The 24,079-nt window shown below is 41.4% G+C and overlaps 1 protein-coding gene across 5 annotated transcripts in view; it reads right to left on the reverse strand.

The window, feature by feature from the left end:
- LOC146797516 (inter-alpha-trypsin inhibitor heavy chain H4-like) overlaps nucleotides 1-24,079 on the reverse strand; it is a 598,346-nt gene that overhangs the window by 385,536 nt on the left and 188,731 nt on the right. For all 5 annotated transcript variants that reach the window (XM_085624535.1, XM_085624533.1, XM_085624534.1 and 2 more), the window contains exon 11: nucleotides 4,865-5,050. In XM_085624535.1, the coding sequence (XP_085480661.1) occupies nucleotides 4,865-5,050 (186 nt within the window). The remainder of the gene's footprint in view (nucleotides 1-4,864; nucleotides 5,051-24,079) is intronic.

The raw sequence follows: 24,079 nt of genomic DNA on the forward strand, positions 1-24,079 counted from the left end.
TCCCAGCCATACTGCCAATTATAATCCCGCTCTCTAATCTACCCTTGATTACAAAGGAGAGTTTAGTCTCCCTCACGGGACGGGTCAAGTCCGGCTCTAGGGCGGATCCATGCCCACCTGAAGTCTTCAAACTCGCACTCCCGGGCATTGAGGATGACGTGCTGAGTCTCCTGAACCTCTCTCTACAAACTGGTCAAGTGCCATCTGCCTTCAAGGAAGCCCGTCTGATTCCCTTGCTAAAAAAACCGGGGGCAGACGCAAAATGTCTGAAGAACTTCAGACCAATTTCCCAGTTACCATTCTTGGCGAAGGTCCTGGAGCAGCATGTCCTTATCACCCTTTCAGAACATCTGGAAAGCAACACGCTGCTAGAGCCGAATCAAGCAGGCTTCCGTGCGAATCACAGCACGGAGCTGGTTATGTTGTCAATCGTAGACGAACTTAGGAACAGAGCAGACAAGAAAATCCCGGGGGCCCTGGTGCTGTTGGACCTCTCCGCGGCATTTGATACCGTGTGTCATGAACAACTACTGTCGCGGATGAGGGACTTCGGCATTCAGGGCATAGCACTGGCATGGTTCACATCCTTCCTTCAAGGGAGGACGCAGAAAGTGCAATTAGGTGACATGCTCTCTACCGCAACCTCGATCACTTGCGGAGTCCCACAAGGGTCTGCTCTGTCACCCCTATTGTTCAACATATACCTACAGCCTTTGATTCGAATGCTTAATCAAATGGACTGTCAGGTATATAACTACGCAGATGACACCCAGATCATTATCCAGCTGGAGGATAGCCAGAATGCCTTTACCAGACTGCAAAACATTTTGAGAAGTACAGCTAACTGGATGTCCGGCAACTCCCTAAAAATCAACCCGGACAAAACCGAGGTGTTGCCGATTACCATCGCTGGCAACCCTTGGTGTGACCGTTTCTGGCCTGGGGAGTTGGGCACGCCTCCAGAACCGGCTGAGGTGGTTAAGAGCCTGGGCATCCAGGTGGACAGCAAGCTGTCCATGAAAAAGCAAGTCACAGCTGTCGTGGGCTGCTGCGTCGGCCTCCTTCGCCAACTCAGGAAAGTTTCCCCGCTGCTCTCTTTTTCCACCCTAAGGAGCGCGGTTTCTGCAATGATTTTGGCTAGGCTGGACTATGGCAATTCATTGTATATAGGACTCCCACAGGGCCTCTTAAACAGAATGCAGACGGTCATGAACGATGCTGCCAGGCTCATTTTCAAGAAACCAAGGAGTACCCAGGCATCCCCCCTCCTGTGGGAACTCCATTGGTTGCCAGTTAGGCAGAGGCTAATGTTCAAGGGGCTCTGCATTGTACACAAAGCGCTTCATGGCAGAGCACCCACCTATCTGAAATCTCGCCTGTCCCTTTACAAACCAGGGAGGGTGCTTAGATCTGCTGATTCCATATGTCTGGTTCAGCCACGCTGTAGACTGACCACTGTGGGTGGGCGTGCTTTCTCACATACTTTGCCAGCTATGTGGAATAAACTACCGCTGAAACTCCGCAATGAAAAGAAACTAATGCCCTTCCGCAAGCAATTAAAAACTGTGCTTTTCCAGCAAGCGTGGGGTGGCCGCTAAATTTTAATCTGATGCATCTTTTTATTGTATAGCTGATCCTAACAAAGCGCTTAGAGACCCCTGGGTTATAGTGCGCTATACAAGTCACAAGAAACAAATAAATAAATAAATCTCTTCTCTCCCCAATCCTTGCATGAGGCTACTTTGGCATATAATGAAGTGACTCAATGTTTTGCTGTTACAAATGTGCTGCTGAAGTGGCAAATGCCCAGACACCTGTGTAATTTGGAGACATGCTGTGTGAATGATGGTGCCTGAGGTCGTTTCTAATGTGTACTGTTGAGGTTGGACCAGTCAATTGTAGGAACCATGGAATACTTGTTGACAGGGTCAAAGTGAATTGGTGTCACTGACAAAAATGATGTGTGCATGCTCTCTGTTGGGTTTGCTGGGGGGAAAAAGCATTGAGCATAAAAAATAGCAAGGCAGTTAATCAATGCATTTCTTGATGCTTCAATCTCATGAATGTAACTTTAATAAGCATGGGGGCATTTTTTGGCAGTGCAGAAGAATGTCACTGAACCATGCCATACACTGATGCCAGTTGTAATGGCTGATAGCCTACAAAAGTGGTGGGTTTTCAATACCTTCCTATAATAAAACCTAGCAAGGAGGGGAAGCAAAAAAAACAAGGTTAATTTAGGGGTTTCATATTGAATTTCCCCCAAGACACTAAGGGGCATATTCACGAGAATGTGCCGGTGGGAGGCATTAGCCTCCTTGGCTTAACGCCTCCCACCGCCACTTCGGAAACGCCAGCCTGCACCCTATTCTCAAGAATGTGGTGCAGCCTGGCGTTTTTCCCTGCAACGGCGTTAAGTCTCATGACTTAACGCCAACGCAGGCACCAGGGTGCAAGGGTGTCTCCGAGCAGGGAGGTTTGTTTATGTACAGGAAGAAATCCCTTCCTGTACATAAACAAACTTTAAATGCTGTTTAGTAACTTACGTGTGTGCTGCTTCATGCAGCACACATGTAAGTTACAAAACGGCATTTTTTAAAAAGTTTGTTTATGTACAGGAAGGGATTCCTTCCTGTACATAAACAAACCATAGCAAAACAATGTTCACAAGGAACTCGTTTATCTTGAACAGTACATAATCTGCAACTAGATTAGTTGCTCTGATTCAATTTTAGTCAAAATTATACTTATTCATTCATGACCCTCCATTGAGTCACAGTACAAATTATAGCCGAAGTAGGCAATTTTATTCTGCAGTTACAGTCTGTCCCACTACGAATGTGCAACGAAATGCAAATATTCTAATGACTTATGTTTAAGGAAATACGTCTGTGGTACAGACTGTAACTGCAGAATAAAATTACCTACTTCGGCTGCAGTAAGGTATATCTTTAATTAAAAGGTTTGTTGGGCTTTTTTAAGGAATGCGAATACACGAGTATGTATGGATACTCTGATATAATTTGTACTGTGACTCAATGGAGGGTCATGAATGAATAAATATAATTTCGACTAAGATTGCATCAGAGCAACTAATCTAGTTGCAGATTATGTACTGTTCAAGATAAATTAGTTCCTTGTGAACATTGTTTTGTGCTTTTGTACTCACCCAGCTCACAAGGACGTATGGGTTGCTCTTGTTACTTAAAATATCACATGAACAAACCATGGCATTTTGCTATTTCCATGTGTGTTGCACAAGGCAGCACACATGGAAATAGCAAAAACGAGGAGAAATTAAGCATTTCTTCTTGTGTCGCCACCTTAAGAACAGGATTTTTCTGGTCTATTATTGCCGCCCTTGATAATAGTTGGCAGCGTCGAATTTAATGGGTGTTGCGTTGGTATGCCCACCGCAACACACACTGCACGCCCCCTTTCACGCTAAGTTTAGCGTGAAATAGGCCCTATTCTCAAGGCAGCATGAAGCCACTTAACATGGCTTTAAGCCACTTTAAGTGGGTTAACGCTGCCTTGGGAATAGGGCGCAGGCCCTATCGCCACGGCAACGTCAAAGAAAGTGACGTTCCAGTAGCGATAGGGGCTTGAGAATATGCCCCTAATTTTAAAAACAAGCATTAATAAGGTATTTAATTTTCTTGGAAGCTGCTTGAATCAAGCACTTTGGAAAGAGCAAGCAAGTCAAGCTCTTTCTGATGGTGTTGGTGCTCAGGTTCCTCAACAAAACTTGGGGGGATATTTACAAATTGGCACAAAACACAGTGCAGCCCCCTGCGAGGCTGAGCTGCATTGCGCGACAGAGTGGGAGCAGGAGAGCGTCATATCTCTAGAGATATGGCTCTCTCCTCCCCTTTCCCTAGCGGTGGCGCTGATTACAGCTGCTGTGCACCACGAAGACACCATAGTGCCACAGCGCTAAGGTGCGTGTGTGAGTCTAGCATTGGCTTTGCACAGGAAGGGTACCCAAGATACCATGCCTAGATACAATGCAAAGCTTTTCCCACTTTGTGTGCATGTTGCACAGTGCAGCACTCATGCAAAGTTGGAAAAGCACAGAGAAATGAAAACATTTCTCCACTTAGCACCTCCTTTGAAGGGGCGTTAACTTTTGGTGCAAAACCATGTCTATAAATATTTGTAAATATGGTTTTGTATCAAATGGCATGGGTGGTTGCATGGGAACGCCCATGTACCATCCATGTAACGCACCCCCTGTGCTAAGTAATGCAAAGCAGTGCTTTTCATTACTTTGAGGGTGTTTTCCATGACAACATGTTCACACTGGAAAGTAAGTATCAAAAAAACATTTTGCGCTGGTTAGCATCACTTTTGTGACGCTAAACCAGCGCAAAAGGTTTGAAAATCTCCCCCTGGGTGGCAAATCTCACAGGTCATATACAGAAGACTTGGACACATGTTTTGAGTTGATAGAGCTCACATACATAGAGAAACTCCAGACAGGTTACATCAATCTTATTTATTTGCTCGGGCTCCAGACAACATTAGTGATTATATTATATAAACATGATAAAAGATGAAGACATACCCTAAAAAAAGCCAGGACATAAAAGCTCTAGCAGTAAGACCCTCTGACACCAGTGAATGAAAGCTAACAACAAACCTACTGAAATCAACATAAAATACCATTCAAAAATCACTTTTAAAGATAATAAAATCAGAATAATTATTAAAAGTATTTCGTTTGTGGATGGGAATGGGAAATGGACTATGTTTAAGCCTGAAAATGGCCATAACAATTCTGAGGACGGACAATACAACTATGACATCTGAGTCAAAGAAACATTCCGAAACTTACATTTAGGTAAACTATCACGGAACTTACTGTTTGAGCTTTGATTTCTGCTTTGAAAAGATTAACGTCATTATTATCAATTTTCCCAGCTACAACAATTTCTGATCCTTCAAAGAGTTGTCTGAAATTATTTTCTGTAAGGTGTGAGATGCTGTCTTCTGGATATTGTAGCTGAATTTCCATCAAGATAGGATTTGCCACCTCCTGATAAAAGCCCTGTGGAACAAAATTAGATCACATGGTTTATCTGTGACTGCCATTTAATGGAATAAGTTACTATTAACATGCATAATATTATTGTACTTTCGGTATCTCGTGTGAAATAATCCAATTCCCGTTGCAAGTTTGGATAACAGCTGAATTAAAACTGTCAGGTCAGTGGTTTCTGGTGCAAGGCACTAGCACTTACTTGTCAGCACCACCACTCATGATAGTCTGTCACATGGTGGTGCTGTTTGTCTAATTTAGAGAAGAGCACACCAACATCTGTTTATTAATTCAATATAAATTATAAAGGACTAACACCTGCCTTCCAAGCCATTCTTATAGTTCTGGGGCCTGAAATAGTTTGAATTGCCAAACTTGCAGGAATAGGATAATTAGAAGTTGTGTTGGTACTGTCATTGGCTGCAATGGGTGGTGCAAGCTGCTGTGGCTTCATGACAAGGGCCCAGGCACGTATTTGTTCATACATATTAGATACTGATGCAAACCCAACACAATGGGTCTTATTACGAGTTTGGCGGTCCTCCTGTAACACCGCCACCGCTGCTTCTGCCAGGAGGACCACCAGGCTTGTGAGGCACCCACCATATCCCTGTTGGGGGCCCCTTTCACAACCTTTCCTCCAAGTATTTCAAGGCGTGAGCCCGCCAAAAAATGCTTGGTGGAAAGTTTGGTTGAATTTGGCCTCCAATCTGCACACCTGTGAGATCCTGGTGGTGGTTCTGTGGTGGTCTGACCACCACAGTCCTTACAGAGCAGGTAAACTCACCGGGATGGAGGTGGTCAGACCACCACCACGAGTAAGGCGTACCAGGACCGCCTTACTCGAAAAAAGGCCCAATGTGTTGTATTGGGATTTACACTCCAGTGCAAATCCTGATTTGCTTTGGACTGTAAACCCTAAGTTATGGCACCATGAAGCAAGGGTGCCTGCATTGGCACATATCAACCAAAAGTGCCGTAAGAGAGAAGAACAATTCCACATTTTAGTAGGCATTGCGCTCTTCTGTTCTCATCTGTAACTTTACTTGCTGCCCTGAGTGACTTGTCTTATGCTTTGCGCCAGGTTTGCATCACTTTTGTGATGAAAACTCAGCGCAAAGTGGTAGGGTGGGATTTATTATCCAACGCAAATTTGGTTTTGCATTCGATAGTTCACCAAAGTAATGCAAAGTTGAGCTGTGCCTTGCTTTGGGTAACTTTGCATCAAGTGTGTATTCCATGAATGGTGCATGGGCATTCTGATGCAACCATGTAGGAAATTGGGTTATTAGTTGTGCAGGATGTAAGGCCTGTGCAAGTCATCATTCCACAATTTCTCCTCTCTGGGAACCAAGCACCCCATTGTAGTGCTTGACTCTCTCAGGGTAGTGGAGGAGAGCATTCAAAAGCCTACTCAGGGGAGGTGATTTGGGCTAATAATCACCACGAGTTGGCACACAATAGTAACACTCAATAAATGATTGTCCAGTCAATGCATTTTTTCAGAAAAAGAAAAGTACATTTATTACACACACAGAACTAAATTCTACACATTAATTTACAAATCTATAAATTAGCAGATTGAAAATATGCTAGCTGACAGTGAATTCACATGTGACTTCTAAAGGGTCATGACTTTTAAAATCATAGTAACCCACACACTTTTGCCAGATAGCAAATCACAACATGGGAGTTTATCAATTTAGATAAAATAGTACTATTGGCTTTATCAGGCGGTCACCATATTACCAGTACAACAAACCAGGGGCCTGATTCACAAAGGTAAGCGTAGACTTTGGTCTAAATTCAGACCAAACGTCTAAGTTTACGATTTTGGGAATACACAAAGGGCATTTACGAGTACTATCTTTATGTAAACACCCGGGCCAGATCTCCGCCCGAGTGTGGACATAAAGATAGTACTCATGAATGGAATGCCCTTTGTGAATTCCCAAAGTCATAAACTTAATGGTTTGGTCTAAGTTTAGACTAAACGTCTAAGTTTGCCTTTAAGAATCAGGACCCACACGTTAAAAACACCATTGTTTTGTGAGTAAATTCAATGATCAATAATAACCATGGATAAATGCAATTATTAACGTCAATAAAGCATATCAATCTTCGTAATCACTGTCAGCATTATTAATTCAATAAAACATTTTAAAAGGAACATAACTTGTTTGTTTGATGTCCATATACTTTCAGACTATAAACAATGCAATCATCAACACAGGCTCTAAAGGATACCTCTTGTAGACCATATAAAGTACAGCCTTAGATTCATCCCCTAGAGGGTGCTAAACTCCAAATTTCCTCTTTAGACACTAACAGGACGCATAAAATGCACCCTTAGAACCAGCCGTTAGAGAGTTCTACACTCCCAGCTGTAGAGCAAAAGCTCCAGCCTTGGGAATGCACAAGAAATTAGGTGAAAATCCCAATTGGTCATGGATTTATGGACCCAGCAATCATAGGGTCAGTATTTTTTAAATTGACTTCTGGGGGTTCTGTAACCCTTAGAGCCCCCCTAAACACTTCTTATGTTCATTGGTATTGGCCCTGTCCTCCGGGGAACCAGAAGTAGCAAACAAACATGTAGAAGATTCTCTCCTGGAACCTTATGGGGCACTCCTCCGAGGGAGCAGTGAATATTATAATAGCGGGTCTCCTGTTGTTTTGTTTTGATTTCGATTTTGCTTATTTTTATTTCTTTAGGTGTGTGCCTGGTCCCACGTGGGCCCCCCAACATGCTGGAGAAATCAGACCATCTCAGAGAGCCAACCATAACTTACACCTGCTGGCTCCCCAGCCAGCTGGTGTCAATCTTTGCTGGTGCCGGAGATGGCAACGGACATTAACTCCTGCCCGCTCCATGTGGGCAGGGTGCTTTCCCTGTGGAAGCTGCTCTGCTCCCCTCAACCCTGGGAACATAGAGTGGGATCAAGACCACCGCCATTGGGGGCTCAAAGATTTGGTTCCAGACCCTCTTTATCCTTGTGGGGTGGGGCACAACAGCGCACCTTGCCTCCATTGCGTCAGTCCCGGAGGATATGGGGGCCCCTGTGGGAAGCCAAATAAAACATGGCTTAACTGGCCCACTGCGGAGCAAATTCTTCCACCAAGCCATGGCCCCCAAAACGTTTGATCCTCTGGGGGTGTCAAAAGTCACCAATCTTAAAACAGCCATAACTCTGGCACTGTTGGGCCGATTTGGACAGTCCTGTTTTTTTAAAAGTTACTTTTGTTGGTGAGTTCTATCCATCAAAAACAGTTTCAGTAGACCTCCTGGCCTACAAAGCTGTGTACCTTGAAAGGAGTTTGTTCAACTGTCTCCCTGTGAAAGCTTTCTTACAGGTGACTGTCTTTAGGTGTAGAAACCTAGATCTTTTGCCCCAACTGGGCCTTAGGGAGTGTAAGGGGGCCAGTGAAACTGGTCCTTGAAGAGACCCACTGGCCTTGGGGTCAACTTGGGGTAGAGTTCTTAGTCCCTTTAGAAATTAGGCGTTTTTCCTTCCAGTTGTCCATGGCTGTTGCATTCCCAGGGGCCACCAAGGAAAAACACAAACAGCACTAACAGCCCCAAAAAAGCTATTTCTTTTACATTGCGGCTGCCGAAAATATGCTTACATTAGGGTAGAGAAAAAATGCACTATATTTTAGGAAATATGGTACATTTTCTCTCTCTCACACTTTTATGCAAACCAGGGCTGCAAGCTTGTGTCAAAGAATAGTAAATCTGGGCCTTGGTTCCGAGATGTCACCTAAATTATCAAAGGTTCAGGTGAACCAAGAGGCTAAGACTGTCCTGAAAAAGATGTTTGTTTGAAGAAAATGGGTCTCACAAATTCACAAACACCGTTCAGTGAACAGTCATCCAGCCCTGAGCGAATTCCCCTCAGAGCTGATGGTATTGACACAAAAGGAGAAGATGTTCACAGCCTTTGTTCAAGAATTTTCATAAAAAAGACATTCTGTACAGAAGTTTTCCAAATAAATACACATATTTGTCAGTGATATCATTGTGCAACATGCAGTCTCCCAAGGAAAGACTTTGCCCATCATGTACTGGTCTGAAGTGCTGGCTATTATCAAATCTCATTTATTAAACTAGGGTTTCCTGTTTTTCCTTTCAAACATCAATAAAACTCTAAATTGGGACACAGAATTAAACCAGTCTTTAAGTGACAAACAACTTTTTTTAGCCTTTGTTAATGGAGATACCTCTTTGTGTTGCTGAATGTCTTTACTTTGTTTGATACTGTGGACCATGGGGGGACCATTGTGTAGCATTTCTAATTGTATTAGTCAACATATTAGGCCACTTAATTGTTCATCCTTTCTCTCTCCTTGCTCTCGTTTGACTCATATTGTTTGGACTCTTAAAACTGTTATGAGTGCACATGTTTGGATTCCCTAGGGCAGCGTATTCACAGATGGTAGTCCTGGCTTCTTAAATACTTACTTTAAGCTTACATAATATTCCATGGAGTAAATCTCATGTAGTGGGTAGGAGGGGATGCCTCAACAGGTGATTCGCCTTGAGGGTTTGTGACTGCCAAGAAGCAGGTGAGTTTGTGTATATTCACAAACCTTTGCTGACACTGTCTCACAACAGACATGTTTAGAGAATGCACCTTATAAAAACAAGGAAGTGATAGAGATAGATTGCATAAATTCACCTAGTTTTTCTGTGAAAACATCTCTATGCAACGTAAGGCCCGCGCCACTAATTGTTGCATACTTTAACATCGGGCGTCCCATAACCAGACCCCAGTATGTATCTACATGGGTTCAACTATCTAGGCTGGTTGTCTTCAAACCATCAACATATTCCAACCAAGCTAGAGATTGCCATAAGGGTCAAAGGTTACATCAGGACAGACGTCTTTGACTGTACATGTAGCTCTCTATGAAATGGACATTACAACAAGGAAAATGTACACTTTACTGCATGCAACATTAAAACAAGGCAGAAATTTTTTTTTTTTTTTTTTTGAAAACCTTTATTGACATTTCAATCAATTACACATATGGGCCTACAACCCCCGGGGCCGGCCGCTAAACAATCAGAATAACAGAAAGCAGGTCTATCACAGTCAGTACCTCGGGGAGCAAAATCTCGACGCTAGCATACTCTCAGTCTCTGAACAGCCCAAGTAGGAGACCAGGATAATAAAGGTTTACATTTTATAATAGAAAAGGATGGAAGGATCAGGTGCCAAACAGTTTCCCAGCAGCGAAAAATGGCAGGCAGAACGATGAACGTAAACAATACACAGCAGTCTATCTAAGCAATGGCGCTGAAACAGGAAGTTCAGGATGTGGAGGAATGACACGGCCATTTGCGCCTGCAACCCCCTGCCCCAAGACCCAGGAAACTCCACGGAAATTATGGCACTCCGGAAACAGCAGTGATTAACAACAAAGGAGTACTACCATGCTGATCCCAGAAAAAGACAAAGAAGAATAAGAGAAGAAAAGGAGGCCATAGAAAAAGGAGGTGAAAGACTAAAGGATCCCCCCCCCATCCCCCCACCCTGCACCTCTGCAGATGAGTACGGCCCCCCCCCCCCCCCCAGCAGTGTGCCTGTCGCCCCGGAACCAGACCCGAAATATAGAAGAAACAGAGAAAAGAAGTGGGAAAAGAGCCCCCACCAGACGGGGGGGTAGAGAGAGTATTAATAAACTGGAGGAGGGCCTGCAAAACACGCCCCCGGTTTCTCCCTCCCGCACCACACGGTTTCCCATAAAGCATACAATAAAGAACACAAAATCGACCCTGTCAAAGAGGAGTAAGGAGCATTACGCACTTGGTACACTAACAGTTATGCCGTGATAGCACACAACTCCCGAGCCCGCCCGCCTAGTAGGTGACCACCTCGGAAGGGTCAGCATCATCCTTGGCCACTCTTTGCAAACCCACCCATGCATACCCCTCGTCCCAGTGCCATGTCCAATGTTACCAGGAAGAGAAGTGTCCAATAAAACTCAGGAAGCGACACACACAGGTAGGGTAGAGGGCTCTGAAGATCGACACAGTCAGCTCTAGGGAGGATCGTCTTTCCCGATGCCGAGCCAGGATTTACACTGCACACCAGGCCCAGGAAGGCGGAATCAGCCAGGGCGGGCGACCGTTGCTTGGACGTTGCCTGGGTCGTCGGAGACCGCGCACGGGACAAGGCCACCACCCCCCACTCAGGTCCGAAACCTCCGGAACAGACCAAATCCACAGCCAGCTGATCGCACGTTAATATACTGTCCGGAGAGTCCAGGCGTGCACTATTCACAGGGGCGGCCACGACACTGTCCCCCCGTGCGCGGCGTGAGAAGTCCCAGTGTACCTGGGGATAGGCAGGTGGCAACTGTTCCGACGCTGATGTCACTCCATCGAGCTTGCTCCCCAACACCCAGGCTCCGTGAATCAGGGTGGAGTGAAGGGCACCGAGAGCCTCGAGAAGGTCACCGTACCCCAGTACAGCTCCCGGCGCTCGCTCCGCTACGCTCCTCAGAGTCGAACCCTCCCAATCCTGCTGCAACCCGGTGTACAGGATGGTGGACTCTGGCATTCCAAAATGGCCACTGGGTAGGTCCATCCCAGATCGGGACCGGGGCTCAGACACAAGCGCCTCGGGTTCCATGGCACTGGTAACTGGGTTCCGAGGGCAGGCAAACAATGTGTCCGGTGTGTGCTCACGGGCCACAGTCGTCCCCACCACGGACCAGCGCCCGCGAAAATCCGGGAGCAGCCCGCAAGAATCGGGACAAGTTACGGGCGGCGTCCGGGCAGCTCACCGGCGAAGGCTGAAGCAATCACCGGAGAGTCTTGGAGTTGCCACCTCGGGCACGCACTCGTTCAGCTACGCTTAGTGGTAGGAGCGACCACGGCGAAGCGCAGTCCGACATTCGCACCACTCCGGCAGTCCGACCCCACCCAGTCACCAAAGGCCGTTGTTGTTGCACTGCCGCCCGGCCACGGCGTTCACTCGAGGTCCCGGCTCCGGGGCTGCACAGGCCGCAAACTTCAGACGGACATTTCTCCGGCGGTACCGCTGCCAGAAACTTCGGGGTCACACGGCCGGTTGCCGCTCGCGTTCACCAACACGGGTAGATAGCGCAGGCTAAGGATCTCGTGCAGGATATCTGTGCGGGGTGCGGAGGTTCACGGAGCCGGGAGCCTACGCTGCCGTCCCGGTCGCCATCTTGGCTCCTCCCCAAGGCAGAAAATTTTAATTACTCTTATCTGGTATGCATTCTCAACTTTGGAATTTTCCAAAAGTTGAGGAAACCATTCTCAACCTGGGGACTCAGGGGAGCATGGCAGAGGGAATCACTAGTGATAACATGAGGCTTTCTGATCTTGATGAATGTCTGACTACAAGGAAAACCTCTCATTATTCCTAGTGAATTCAACATGATCATAATCTACTTGTGCTAAAGCAGTAGGATTGATTTCTCTAAATAACAGAACTATGAGACAGTAGGAAATTCAATATGGCAGAACCTTTCTGCCCCTGGTGGAGGCTTGTGATATACCCAGGGGTATGTATAAGTCAATGAGCAGTCCCTTCCCACATAATCAAAAATACAAAGATAGGGGGCGTGTCTTGGATGGCGATAAAGATGGCAGCTTTTCTGTGAGCCTCCATGTCGGCCACGAGTACGCTGGTTTAAAAATTCAGAAAATCTTCAACAAACAGCTTCCCATGACTGGCAGTGGATTTGATCATGCTTAGGGCATATTTTGAAAGTTTTCTCACATGTTTTTTTTTGCTGAGGAAACATCCCTAAACTTTATCATATTGCTGGTGTAGCACTCACGCTGCCATTTTTTTCTGAGGTAACTCTTGACTCCCTCCTTCCTGCAGTAGGAAGCATATTGAACTCTTTATTAATTGCTGAATTTTCACTTGAATATACTTGAATCCAAGCTAGACGCTTTTTTCTTTACTAAATCTATGTATGGAGTATCTACTTTTGCTTTGAAGCTTGAACCTATGTCCTGCAAAGGGCACTATTATATCTCAACTGGTCTACAACTAAGGTGTATACAGAGGTTCTGTGCAGCATGAGGTGGAGTAAAAGGGTGCACAGAAGATTTGTGTCACTCACACTTAAGAAAACTCATCTTCATAATCCTCATCAGTCTAAGTTTGACAAGGTTCAAGTCAAAGATTTGTTTACAATTCAAGGTCATGAATCCACTTGATATGTTGCTATTTCCTTCCAAGCCTCTGGAGCTGTTTCTAAAAAGATAAATACCAGTTTCCATTAGAAGATTAAAAAAGATATTGACTCTCTACTTAAGTCTCCCTCAGCATTAACACTAGATGTTTTGATAGATGAACTGTGAGCCTTAACACCGTTTGTGGTTAAAACTAATGCAACGTGGCAGAGACTAGGGGAACTTTGGTCTGTTCTTGACCGAAAAGTGTCTGCTCGGGAACAAAGCCTTAGTGATTTCAAAGACTAAGGGCCTTAGTACGGGTTTGGTGGTGAGGGTCACTCCATCACAAATGTGACAGATATCCCGCCTGCCAAATTACAATTCCATTATAGCCTATGGAGTTTGAAATAAGGTGCACAAGATATCCGTCATGCTTTTGACGTAGTATCCTGTCCACCGAACTCGTAATCAGGCCCTCGGGGCTAAATGGTTCTTAAATAACTAACGACAATGGGATGCTCAGAAAAGTCAAGAAACATCTGGAAAACAGAAAAAGGAGAAATAATCTCAGACTATATGGTATTCCAGAAGGAGCAGAAGGACCTGACATGGTGTCCTTTCTCCAAACAATACTACCAAAGATTGTTCCTAGCAATCTTAATTCTATTCTCAGCATTTATAGAGCGCATTGTTTGCATTCAAAGCACTCATCAGAATCTAGGTCTAAACCCAGAGATATTATGATGATATTTCTTCAATATGCAGACTTGAAGGACATCACCATTGCTGCACAGCTACATAAAAACCTCTTTTGGTTTGAAATCACAGTTTATATTACACAGGATGTACCAAGTGAAACTGCCAGCAGAAAGAAGCTATTTTATGCATTGCGACCTCAACTGAAGGTTCTAAACACAAGATATGGGCTAGTTCATCCATTTTTCTTCAAAGCTACTAATAAAGAAAAAACTGTCACATATACTTATCTGGTTTCCTTAAGAGAATCCCTTCAGTGACTTAGAATTGAGGATATGGATCTTGGCACCCAGGCAAATGGCTGAATATGTTTTGTCTCTAATATTGTTGGTCTAATATTGTCTCTGCTTTTATTCTTTAAGCCATTATCTGTGGAATTTTCTCTCAATTTTCCTTTGTACTTTCACTAATTGTCTGATGTTCTAACACTTCATTGTGTCCTTTCAGGTACCTGCACTTGTTTTTTTTGTTCTGTGTTGTCTAGTCTTCATGTTCAGTAGATCTCGGTCATTTATTTTTAGTTTGTCTCTCTGCAGTACACGCGTTCTCCTTGAAGGTAAGTGATGGTCATCCTTCTATGTGTGATTATATTTCGACTTGAATACATCATTATTGTTTTTTTCCCTGTTGTTTTCTTGTTTTTGTTGGTACTGTCATTGTTAATTCTGCCAATATTTGGAGTCAGGGTTTGCATGTCTTCCCCTAGGTGCTCCACCTCCATTGGTGTATGTCCTCTTTTTGAAAATGGATCAACTGGTGCTGTTTCATAAGTCACCTCTTCTTTGTTTAAATTTTTCTTTTGGACTTGTTCCTGTCTACTTTCCTGTTTTTATTCTCTTCCTGTGTCTTCCTTCCTCTTCCAATATTTTTCCGTATCCTTCTTTATCTACATTTGTAATTATCATATATGGTTCAAGACAGTATCAACTATTATAATACTTCTGAAAGTACTGGATGAAACCTAGGATTGTAACCTGGAATGTTAAAGGTCTGAAGAATTCAATTAAGAGATGAATATTTTGCTATGAGTCATAAAACAAGAGACTAATCCGCCTGATAATGGCATAGCTCAAATAAGGAAACAATGGGCTGGAGACATTTTCTACTCTTCAGCTTCTGGTAACAAAGGTGGTGTGTCTATTCTGTGTCATACATACTTAAATATAGCAGTTATTTCAGAGGAAAAATACTTTGAGAGTAGATGGCTTTTGATACACCTGAAAGTTAATGAAACTTGTGCATTATGAATTTATATGGTCATAATCATCCTAGTGCTGTTTTTTGGTCTAGCATATCACAGAAACAGAAAATATTCTACAGATAATTTTATATTAGGGATATATAGATAGACACTCTCTTCTTACATTTTTTTTTTTTTTAAAGAGGTTTTTTTAAAGAGGTTTATTGAATTTTTTCATACAAACAGTCATGAGACTCAATGCTACAAAGTGGCAATAGCAATGACACACAGCAATCAATTACAATAAAGTACCAAAAAGAAGGCAAATAGAGAATTTCCAGTGACAGCACCTGGACACCCCATACCTCCCCATCCAACTATAAACAATCCCTTCCACTGCAGCCCGATGTGGTGTAAGCATACTTAAGACGGCCAATATGTGCCGTACCCAGTATGTTGGTACAGGGTGGACGCTGACTAATTATATAACATTGGTCGATCCAGTCGACTCCTGTGAGTCTCCTGATGCAGCCGCCATGCCCTCCTTCCTGTTTGCCAGGTAAGTTTTGTACAGTTCCCAAATGTTTTTAGGTCTGCTACGTGGCGGGAGAAGTTCACTAAAGTTTTCCGTCTGTGTGCAACAGTATAGCATATCACGTGACCATTGGGTTATTGTGGGGAGACCCAGGGCCGGACTGGGAAGCAAAACCGGCCCTGGCAAAGTGCTCGGCCGCCCCCCCTCCCCTTGGGGGTGCCACCGAGCTCTTTGCCAAGGCCGCTTTTCGGCCGATTTTGTTACAGGGCCGATTTTGCCCGGTGCCCGCTATGGCCAGTCCGGCCCTGGGGAGACCCCGTGACCAACCAATCACCACCCTGCATTTAGCTAATAACAATCTAATGTCAATCAGCTCGCGTACTCCCTTAGGTATCTGTTTGGAGAAGCTCAGCAGGACTAAGGCAGGTTCTGGTGTGAGGGTAAGTTCAGTCACCCGACTCAGTTCCTTTAAAACCAAATCCCAAAAGTTGTATACCCCCGGACAAGACAAGGCCAAGTGGGGGAAGTCAGCCGCCGGTGCATTACATCTCTCGTAGACCGGATCATCCCGTAAGCCATATCTATGTAGTCTCTCTGGGGTGTAATAGACCTTGTTGAGATTCTTAAAATGAATCAGTCTATGTCTACCGTTTAATGAGATGCGTTTGGTGCTAGTGCAGCAGTAAGTCCACATGGCGTTGTCTATGCCTCTATTCAAGTCTCGTTGCCAAGCCTGTCGGGCTTTAGTGTAGTGATTTTCCCTGTAGGACGGTGTTTAGCCAAAATATCGAGTTTTAAATTTCGACCTACAATAATATCGTGTTTTTAATATCGTAGGTACAGAATATCGAAGTCAAGAATATCGATGGACAGAATATCGATCCCAAGGTAAGTAATATCGAAGTTAATAATATCGAAGTACTTAATATCGATGTAAGTAATATCGTAAGTAAAAATTTCGATGTCAATAATATCGATATTTATTTAGTGTAATGTCATTTAATATGTATTTTATTTGTATGTTAAAGATTATTGTAATGTATTTTAATACATTTAAAAATAAATGTTTAGAGATTTATAATTATTTTACATTTAATTTAGCGTTTTAGTATCAGAGCGGGTTGTGGGTTTATAGGGGAATAGGGTGGGAAGTAATTTAATTATAATTATTGAATTAATATGTATTGTTTAATTGGTATTTATGAATAATTAATTGGTAATTAATTAATAATTGGTAATTAATTGATTAATTAATTGTTAATTGATTATTAATTGTAAAATTATTTTATTAATTGGTTAATTATATACATTATAATTACTTTATCATTAATATTTATTGTTATTGTTAATTAATTAATTGTTAATTAGTAATTAATTGGTGATTTAAGTTTATTAAGTGATTAATTGATAATTTAATTAATTATGTGAATTTTTATGTGTAGTGGGTTGTGGGTTTATAGGGGAATAGGGTGGGAAGTAATGTAATTATAATTAATGAATTAATATGTATTGTTTAATTGGTATTTATGATTAATTAATTGGTAATCAATTAATAATTGGTAATTAATTTGATTATAGATTAAATAATTTTTAATTAATTATTAATTGTAAACATAATTTATTATTTAGTTAATTATATAAATTATAATTAGTTTATTAATAATATTTATTTATTGTTATAGTTAATTAATTAATTGTTAATTAGTAATTAATTGGTGATTTAATTTTATTAAGTGATTAATTGATAATTAAAATTAATTATGTGAATTTTTATGTGTAGTGGGTTGTGGGTTTATAGGGGAATAGGGTTGGATGTAATTAAAATAAAATAAATAATGATATTATTTGTAATTATTATTAATTAATTGTTATTAGTTAGTTAAATATAGTAAATATAAATAATTGATTATTGTATTTTATTTGTTGTTATTGCTAATTAATGTATTGTTAATTAATAATTAATAGGTGAATATTTGTAATTTCGTAGTTAATATGTATTAATTAGTGAATTAATAACTATATTAATTATAAAGAATGTATTATTAATTGTAAATAAGAGATAAATTGATATTTAATCTATTGTGTATTTTGTATGTGTAGTGTGTTGTGTGTTAAAGGGGGAATAGTGTGGGATGTAATTTAAATTTATTTATTTAAATATTTATTTTACATAATTGGTATTTAATAATAATTATTTTTTTAAAACATTGTTAACATGCAATTTTTTTATAACAAATTATTGAATTGGTCATAATGTTCATAGAATCACTATGCTATCTAGTGCTTTCCCAACTGTTTTACTATCTGGAGTGGGAATAGTAATTTTTACCCCTACGCTATCCAGCGCTTTCCCTACTGTTGCACTCTCTGGAGTTGGAATAGTAATTTTTACCCCTACGCTATCCAGCGCTTTCCCTACTGTTGCACTCTTTGGAGTTGGAATAGTAATTTTTACCCCTACGCTATCCAACCTTTTCTCTACTGTTGCACTGTCTGGAGTGGGAATAGTGAATTTTACCCTTACGCTATCCAACACTTTCCCTACTATTGCACTCTCTGGAGTTGGAATAGTAATTTTTACCCTTACGCTATCCAACACTTTCCCTACTATTGCATTCTCTGGAGTGGGAATAGTAAATTTTACCCTTACGCTATCCAACACTTTCCCTACTATTGCACTCTCTGGAGTTGGAATAGTAATTTTTACCCCTACGCTATCCAACGTTTTCCCTACTGTTGCACTCTTTGGAGTTGGAATAGTTATTTTTACCACTACGCTATCCAACGTTTTCTATACTGTTGCACTCTCTGGAGTGGGAATAGTGAATTTTACCCTTACGCTATCCAACACTTTCCCTACTATTGCACTCTCTGGAGTGGGAATAGTAAATTTTACCCTTACGCTATCCAACACTTTCCCTACTATTGCACTCTCTGGAGTTGGAATAGTAATTGTTACCCCTACGCTATCCAACGTTTTCCCTACTGTTGCACTCTTTGGAGTTGGAATAGTTATTTGTACCCCTATGCTATCCAATGTGTTCCCTACTGTTGCTCTGTCTGGAGTGGGAATAGTAATTTTTACCCTTACGCTATCCAACACTTTTCCTACTATTGCACTCTCTGGAGTGGGAATAGTAATTTTTACCATTACGCTATCCAACACTTTCCCTACTATTGCACTCTCTGGAGTTGGAATAGTAATTTTTACCCCTACGCTATCCAACGCTTTCCCTACTGTTGCACTCTTTGGAGTTGGAATAGTAATTTTTACCCCTACGCTATCCAATGTTTTCCCTACTGTTGCACACTCGGGAGTTGGAATAGTTATTTTTACCCCTACGCTATCCAACATTTTCCTTACTGTTGTTTTTGTTGAAGTTGGACTAGTAGTTTTATTGTGTCTGATATTAAATATGTTTTGTAATATTTTAGCTATTGTAATATATAATTAATAATAAAAATTATTCAAATTAAAATTATTGATTATTATTTGCTATATGTAATTATTTAATATTTATTAATGTTATTGTTTTATGTGTATAGATGTATTGGTAATTTAAATAAATATTTAATAATTTATATGTAACAGAAATTATTATTAAAAGTAATTATTAAGTAAGTGTATATATTATATATTATATATATATATTTCATTAAAGTTTCATTTAATTATATATATTTATTATACATTTTACATATTATACAATATATTTAATTATGTTTCTTTGATTTATAAGTATTATTTGGTTTATTTTACATATATTTTTAAACTAAAAAAAAAACGATATTTTTGAATTACGATATTTTTGACATCGATATTAAATTATCGATATTTTTGTACTTACCATGTTGTAGATAGGATGTCGATATTCTTGACCACGATATTTTTGTTGCGATATTTTTGTAGGTCGAATTTTTGTCTTTCGAAATTATGTCATACAATCCTGTAGGACATGGATAACTTGCAAATCTTTGATACTATTCTGAAACGGGATTTCGCCGTTATGACGTAGGACAGGGCTGGTAGCTCAGGTGGTTCTAGCACATCTTCTCCTAAGATGATCTGTAGCGTGTGTCGTGTTCTGTGGAATTTAAATTGTGTGAGTGTGGAAGGTGTAACATCGTCCATCCCCAAGTCTCCCCAAGTTTTTGCAATGCAGCCTTTAAATAAATCGCCGATGGTCTGTACTCCTAGCGAATTGAGTGCTCGTGTAACCCCTTTATCCCTACACGGGGCAGCCAGCGACTCCAATCAAGCAAAGCGTAGGGGGAATAAAGAATGGCTCCCGCCTGTAGCTGTAATTGATAGTGCCACGTGTGTGTTGTCGCTTTAAGTGAATCTAAAATCCCTGTCCTTCGGTCTGCCTCCATGAACACCAACGCCGGTAGTGGTAGCGGTGCCGCCACAACGGATTCTATACGAAGGTGCGGGATGTCTTGAGAACCGTGCATCCAGATATAAGCGTGTGTGCTCTGCGCTGCTCTATAGTATAAATCAAAGTCGGGCATGCCCAGCCCACCCATGTAGAACAGTAGAGTAAGGACCTGCCATTTGACTCGCGCTTGCTTTCCCGCCCAAGCTAACTTAACCATCAGCATTGTGAGTTGTCTAAAAAATGAGCGCGGAAGGACTATGGGGATATTCCAGAAAAGGAACATAAAACGTGGTAATACCACCATTCTAATAATGGAAATTCTGCCCAATAAGGACAGGGGTAGTTTGATCCAATAGTCAACTTTGTCCTCTAATTTGCTGATAGCCACCCCATAGTTCTCTCTGAACACAACTTCTGAGTCGGTGTGCACCCTTACACCCAAATATCTCACCGCGTCCGTTGACCACTGCAACGGGTAGTCCAGCTCAAATTGTGTATTGGCCGGCGTTAGAGGGAAATTAACTCGCAGTCCAGATACCGCGCCGAAGTGTACTACTTCGCGCAAAACCGGTGAGAGGTTACTCTCGGGGTTTCTTTTTTTTTTTTTTTATAAATCTTTATTGGGGCATCAGAAATAGAGCATAAAATGTTACAGCAAAATACATCAAAGTAAAAAACATATCCGACGTCCCATTTTTTAGATTTTTACCCCGGTGGATCAAAACAGGGAAGAAGAGAAGAAGAAAAGAAAATATACGCCATACAGAAAAAATGGGGTACTTTATATCACACTAGCTATGCATCCAAATTTAACCACTTGGTTAATGGATCCCATATCTTTTCCCCCTGAGCCCTTGCCCTGCTTCCTTTTCTCCTGAACACGGAAATCTCCCAGTTCTAAAAGAAAATTAATTTACTAAACCACACATGTAATGTAGGAGGATCCTGGTCAAGCCACGCAGTAGCCAAACAAAGTCGCAATACAGCCATAACAATATAAACCAACTTCCTATTATACTCCTCTATTTCCTGATTGCAAATCCCTAACATTATAACCTGCGGGGTCAATGGGACTAAAAAACCAAATATAGATTCTAGACGCGATTCGATTTCAATCAATAATTGAGAGAGGTTGGGGCAGGTTGCAAACATATGCGTGCTATCTGCAGCCAGCAGCCCACACCAAGAACAATGTTTCCCCGAGGACCCCCCCCCATCGATAGATACGCGCCGGAGTTATATATAAGTTACACCAGGTCTTATAGCATTGTACCTGCAAACCTGCCGAAATGCATGCCGTTTGGCTGTACATGAGAGAGTCTTCACATTCTCCCTGCCCAGCTTGTAAAACCGTTTGCCATCTATTAAAATGTTTGCCTAAGTCATCATCCATCTCACCATTTAGGAATTTATATAAAGAAGATGTTGTAGCTTGACCCCCAAAAATCATATCTAATAAAGGAATTCTATTCCAGGACGTTAATTTTTTAGTGAAGAAATCCCTTATATGTAAATATTTAAAGAAAAAATTATTCTTAATCCCAAATCTCTCCTTTAAAGCCTCAAAAGTCAATATTTCCGCATCAGAGATAAGATCCCCTATGCACAAAATACCTTCCTGAATCCAATGTTTAAAATATACGTCTTGAAATATATCCGGAAGTAAAGTATTATTTACTAACGGGGAATATATATGGAGCCGCCAAATCCCAACCTTTTTCCTAACTGCTGTCCAGACCCTATATATGCCAAGCAAGACCTTAAATCTGACCCTCTTAAAATATATAAAGTCTATATGACGCATAAGGAGTCCTCTGGCTTCTATACCGTAGATCAAATGATAAATTGATATTTCTCCGTCTCCCAGATTCCGCCCTTTGAGCAATTCCCCCATCTGTTTTAACGCAATTGCCCAATAATATATTTGAAAATTAGGGACAGACCACCCTCCCCTATCTCTGGTTAAGGTCATATATCTAAGAGCCCTTCTGGAGCGCTGCCCCGCCCATAAAAACTATGAAACTTGCTGATCTAGTTTCAGAAACCAAGTTTTATTTATATCTAGGGGAATCGCTCTAAAAAAATTTAAGATTTTAGGCAAAAATATCATTTTAATGACATTGCATCTCCCGATTAATGTCGAATGTAACTTATTCATTCTTTGGGGATCTAATTTGATTTGCTGTATTAATGGTGTCAAATTGATATCGACGATATCCTGAATTTTAGAGCTTATTTCAATGCCTAGATATCTAGCACTTGATGTTATCCGCTGATCAACTAAAGTTATTTTTTCATTAATGACAATTTGAGTTTTATGTTCATTCAATTGATAACCAGATATACTACCAAATTGCAATGTTAAAATATTTATTTCCACAAGAGCGGACCGGGGATCAGAAGTTATAATGGCTAAGTCATCGGCATATGCCAAGATTTTGACATTCCCCCCTCTAGCATGAACAGATTGAATTCTTTGATCTTGAATAATCTTCCTAATTAAAGGGTCAATATAGATAGCAAATAACAGGGGGGAACATGGACACCCCTGTCTCGTGCCACGCGATATATTAATAATCCCCGACTGAGTTTCCGTTAATGCAATTCTGGCACTTGGATCTTTATACAAGCTCTCTATAGCTCGTACAAATCCATCCCCTATGCCATTATGCTTCATAGTCGCCCATAAAAAAGGCCAGGAGACCATATCAAATGCCTTCTCAGCATCCAGCAGAATTAAGGCCATAGGGTCTCCTGTAACCTTAGTATAATCAAATAATGCAATTGTCCGACGAATATGATCGATGGTTTCCCGACCAGGCGCAAAGCCATGTTGTTGAGGAGAGACAATTTTTTTGATAACTAATGCCAATCTATTTGCTAAAAGTTTGGAATATATTTTAATGTCACTGTTTATCAAAGTAATAGGCCTGTAAGCCCCTGGGTCAGTCGCTACTTTCCCTTTCTTTAAAAATATAACAATCTTTGCCATTTTCCAGGATTCGGGAGGGGTATCACCACTCTGTACAAGGCGAAACATCTTCAGCATAGTCAAAGCCAACTGAGTTAGAAAAGTCTTATAGAATTCGCCTGGTAAGAAATCGAGGCCTACCGCTTTGCCTACTGGCAGCGAGTCTATAACAGCTTGTATTTCTTCCAACTTAATCGGAGCATCCAAAATATCCTGGTCTAAGGAAGTCAATTGATCTAATCTAGCCTCGCTAAGATATCTCTCGATTTCAACTTGGATCCCAGAATTATCACTTATATCTTCCGAGTATAACTTCAGATAAAATCTCTGTAAAGCCAGAAGAATTGCACCTGTGTCAGTTACCAAACCAATGTCTGGGTCAAGAGTTCCTACAATCCGTGTTTGTGTCTCCTTTTCTCTAGCCCGGACAGCCAACATATGACCCACCCTTTCGTTACACTCATAAAGCTTAGACCGCCAAGCTAAATATCTGCCTGCAGATTTGGCAACTGAGATTTGGGTTATAGCCGATTTTACAATTGTAATTTTAGTTTGAGCTGTCTCAGCCGCCCCACCATCTGAAAGTACTTTAACAAGGTTAGTCTCAGCTTCCCCCAATGCGTCATACAGCTCATTAATCTTTAGCTTCTCTTTCTTTTGTGTCTGCGTCGTCTCACCCCTGATCCCTGCCTTGAGAGTGTCCCAAACATTTTGAATCCCCGTGCTTCCAATATTATGCTCTAAAAACCTAACAATCCATTTTCCCATATGATCTGTGTAGGATTTGTCATTTAACAGTGCCCTGTTAAAAGACCAGCTGGATATTTGTTTTTGACATTTAATATTCAATTCAAGGACCAGAGGGTTATGGTCGGACATAACTCTAGGGAACTTAATGATCTTACTGCCCTAAAACATATTTTGAGAGACAAAAAAATAATCCAATATTACATGGGTTCTATGAGGAGCAGAAAAGTATGTAAACCCTGGGTCCTTTCCTTCTAATTGTGCCCATATATCAACTAACCCATGCAAGGCTTTTAAATGGATAAG

Source organism: Triturus cristatus, chromosome 9 (assembly GCF_964204655.1).
Source record: "Triturus cristatus chromosome 9, aTriCri1.1, whole genome shotgun sequence".
Classification (NCBI taxonomy): Eukaryota; Metazoa; Chordata; class Amphibia; order Caudata; family Salamandridae; genus Triturus; species Triturus cristatus.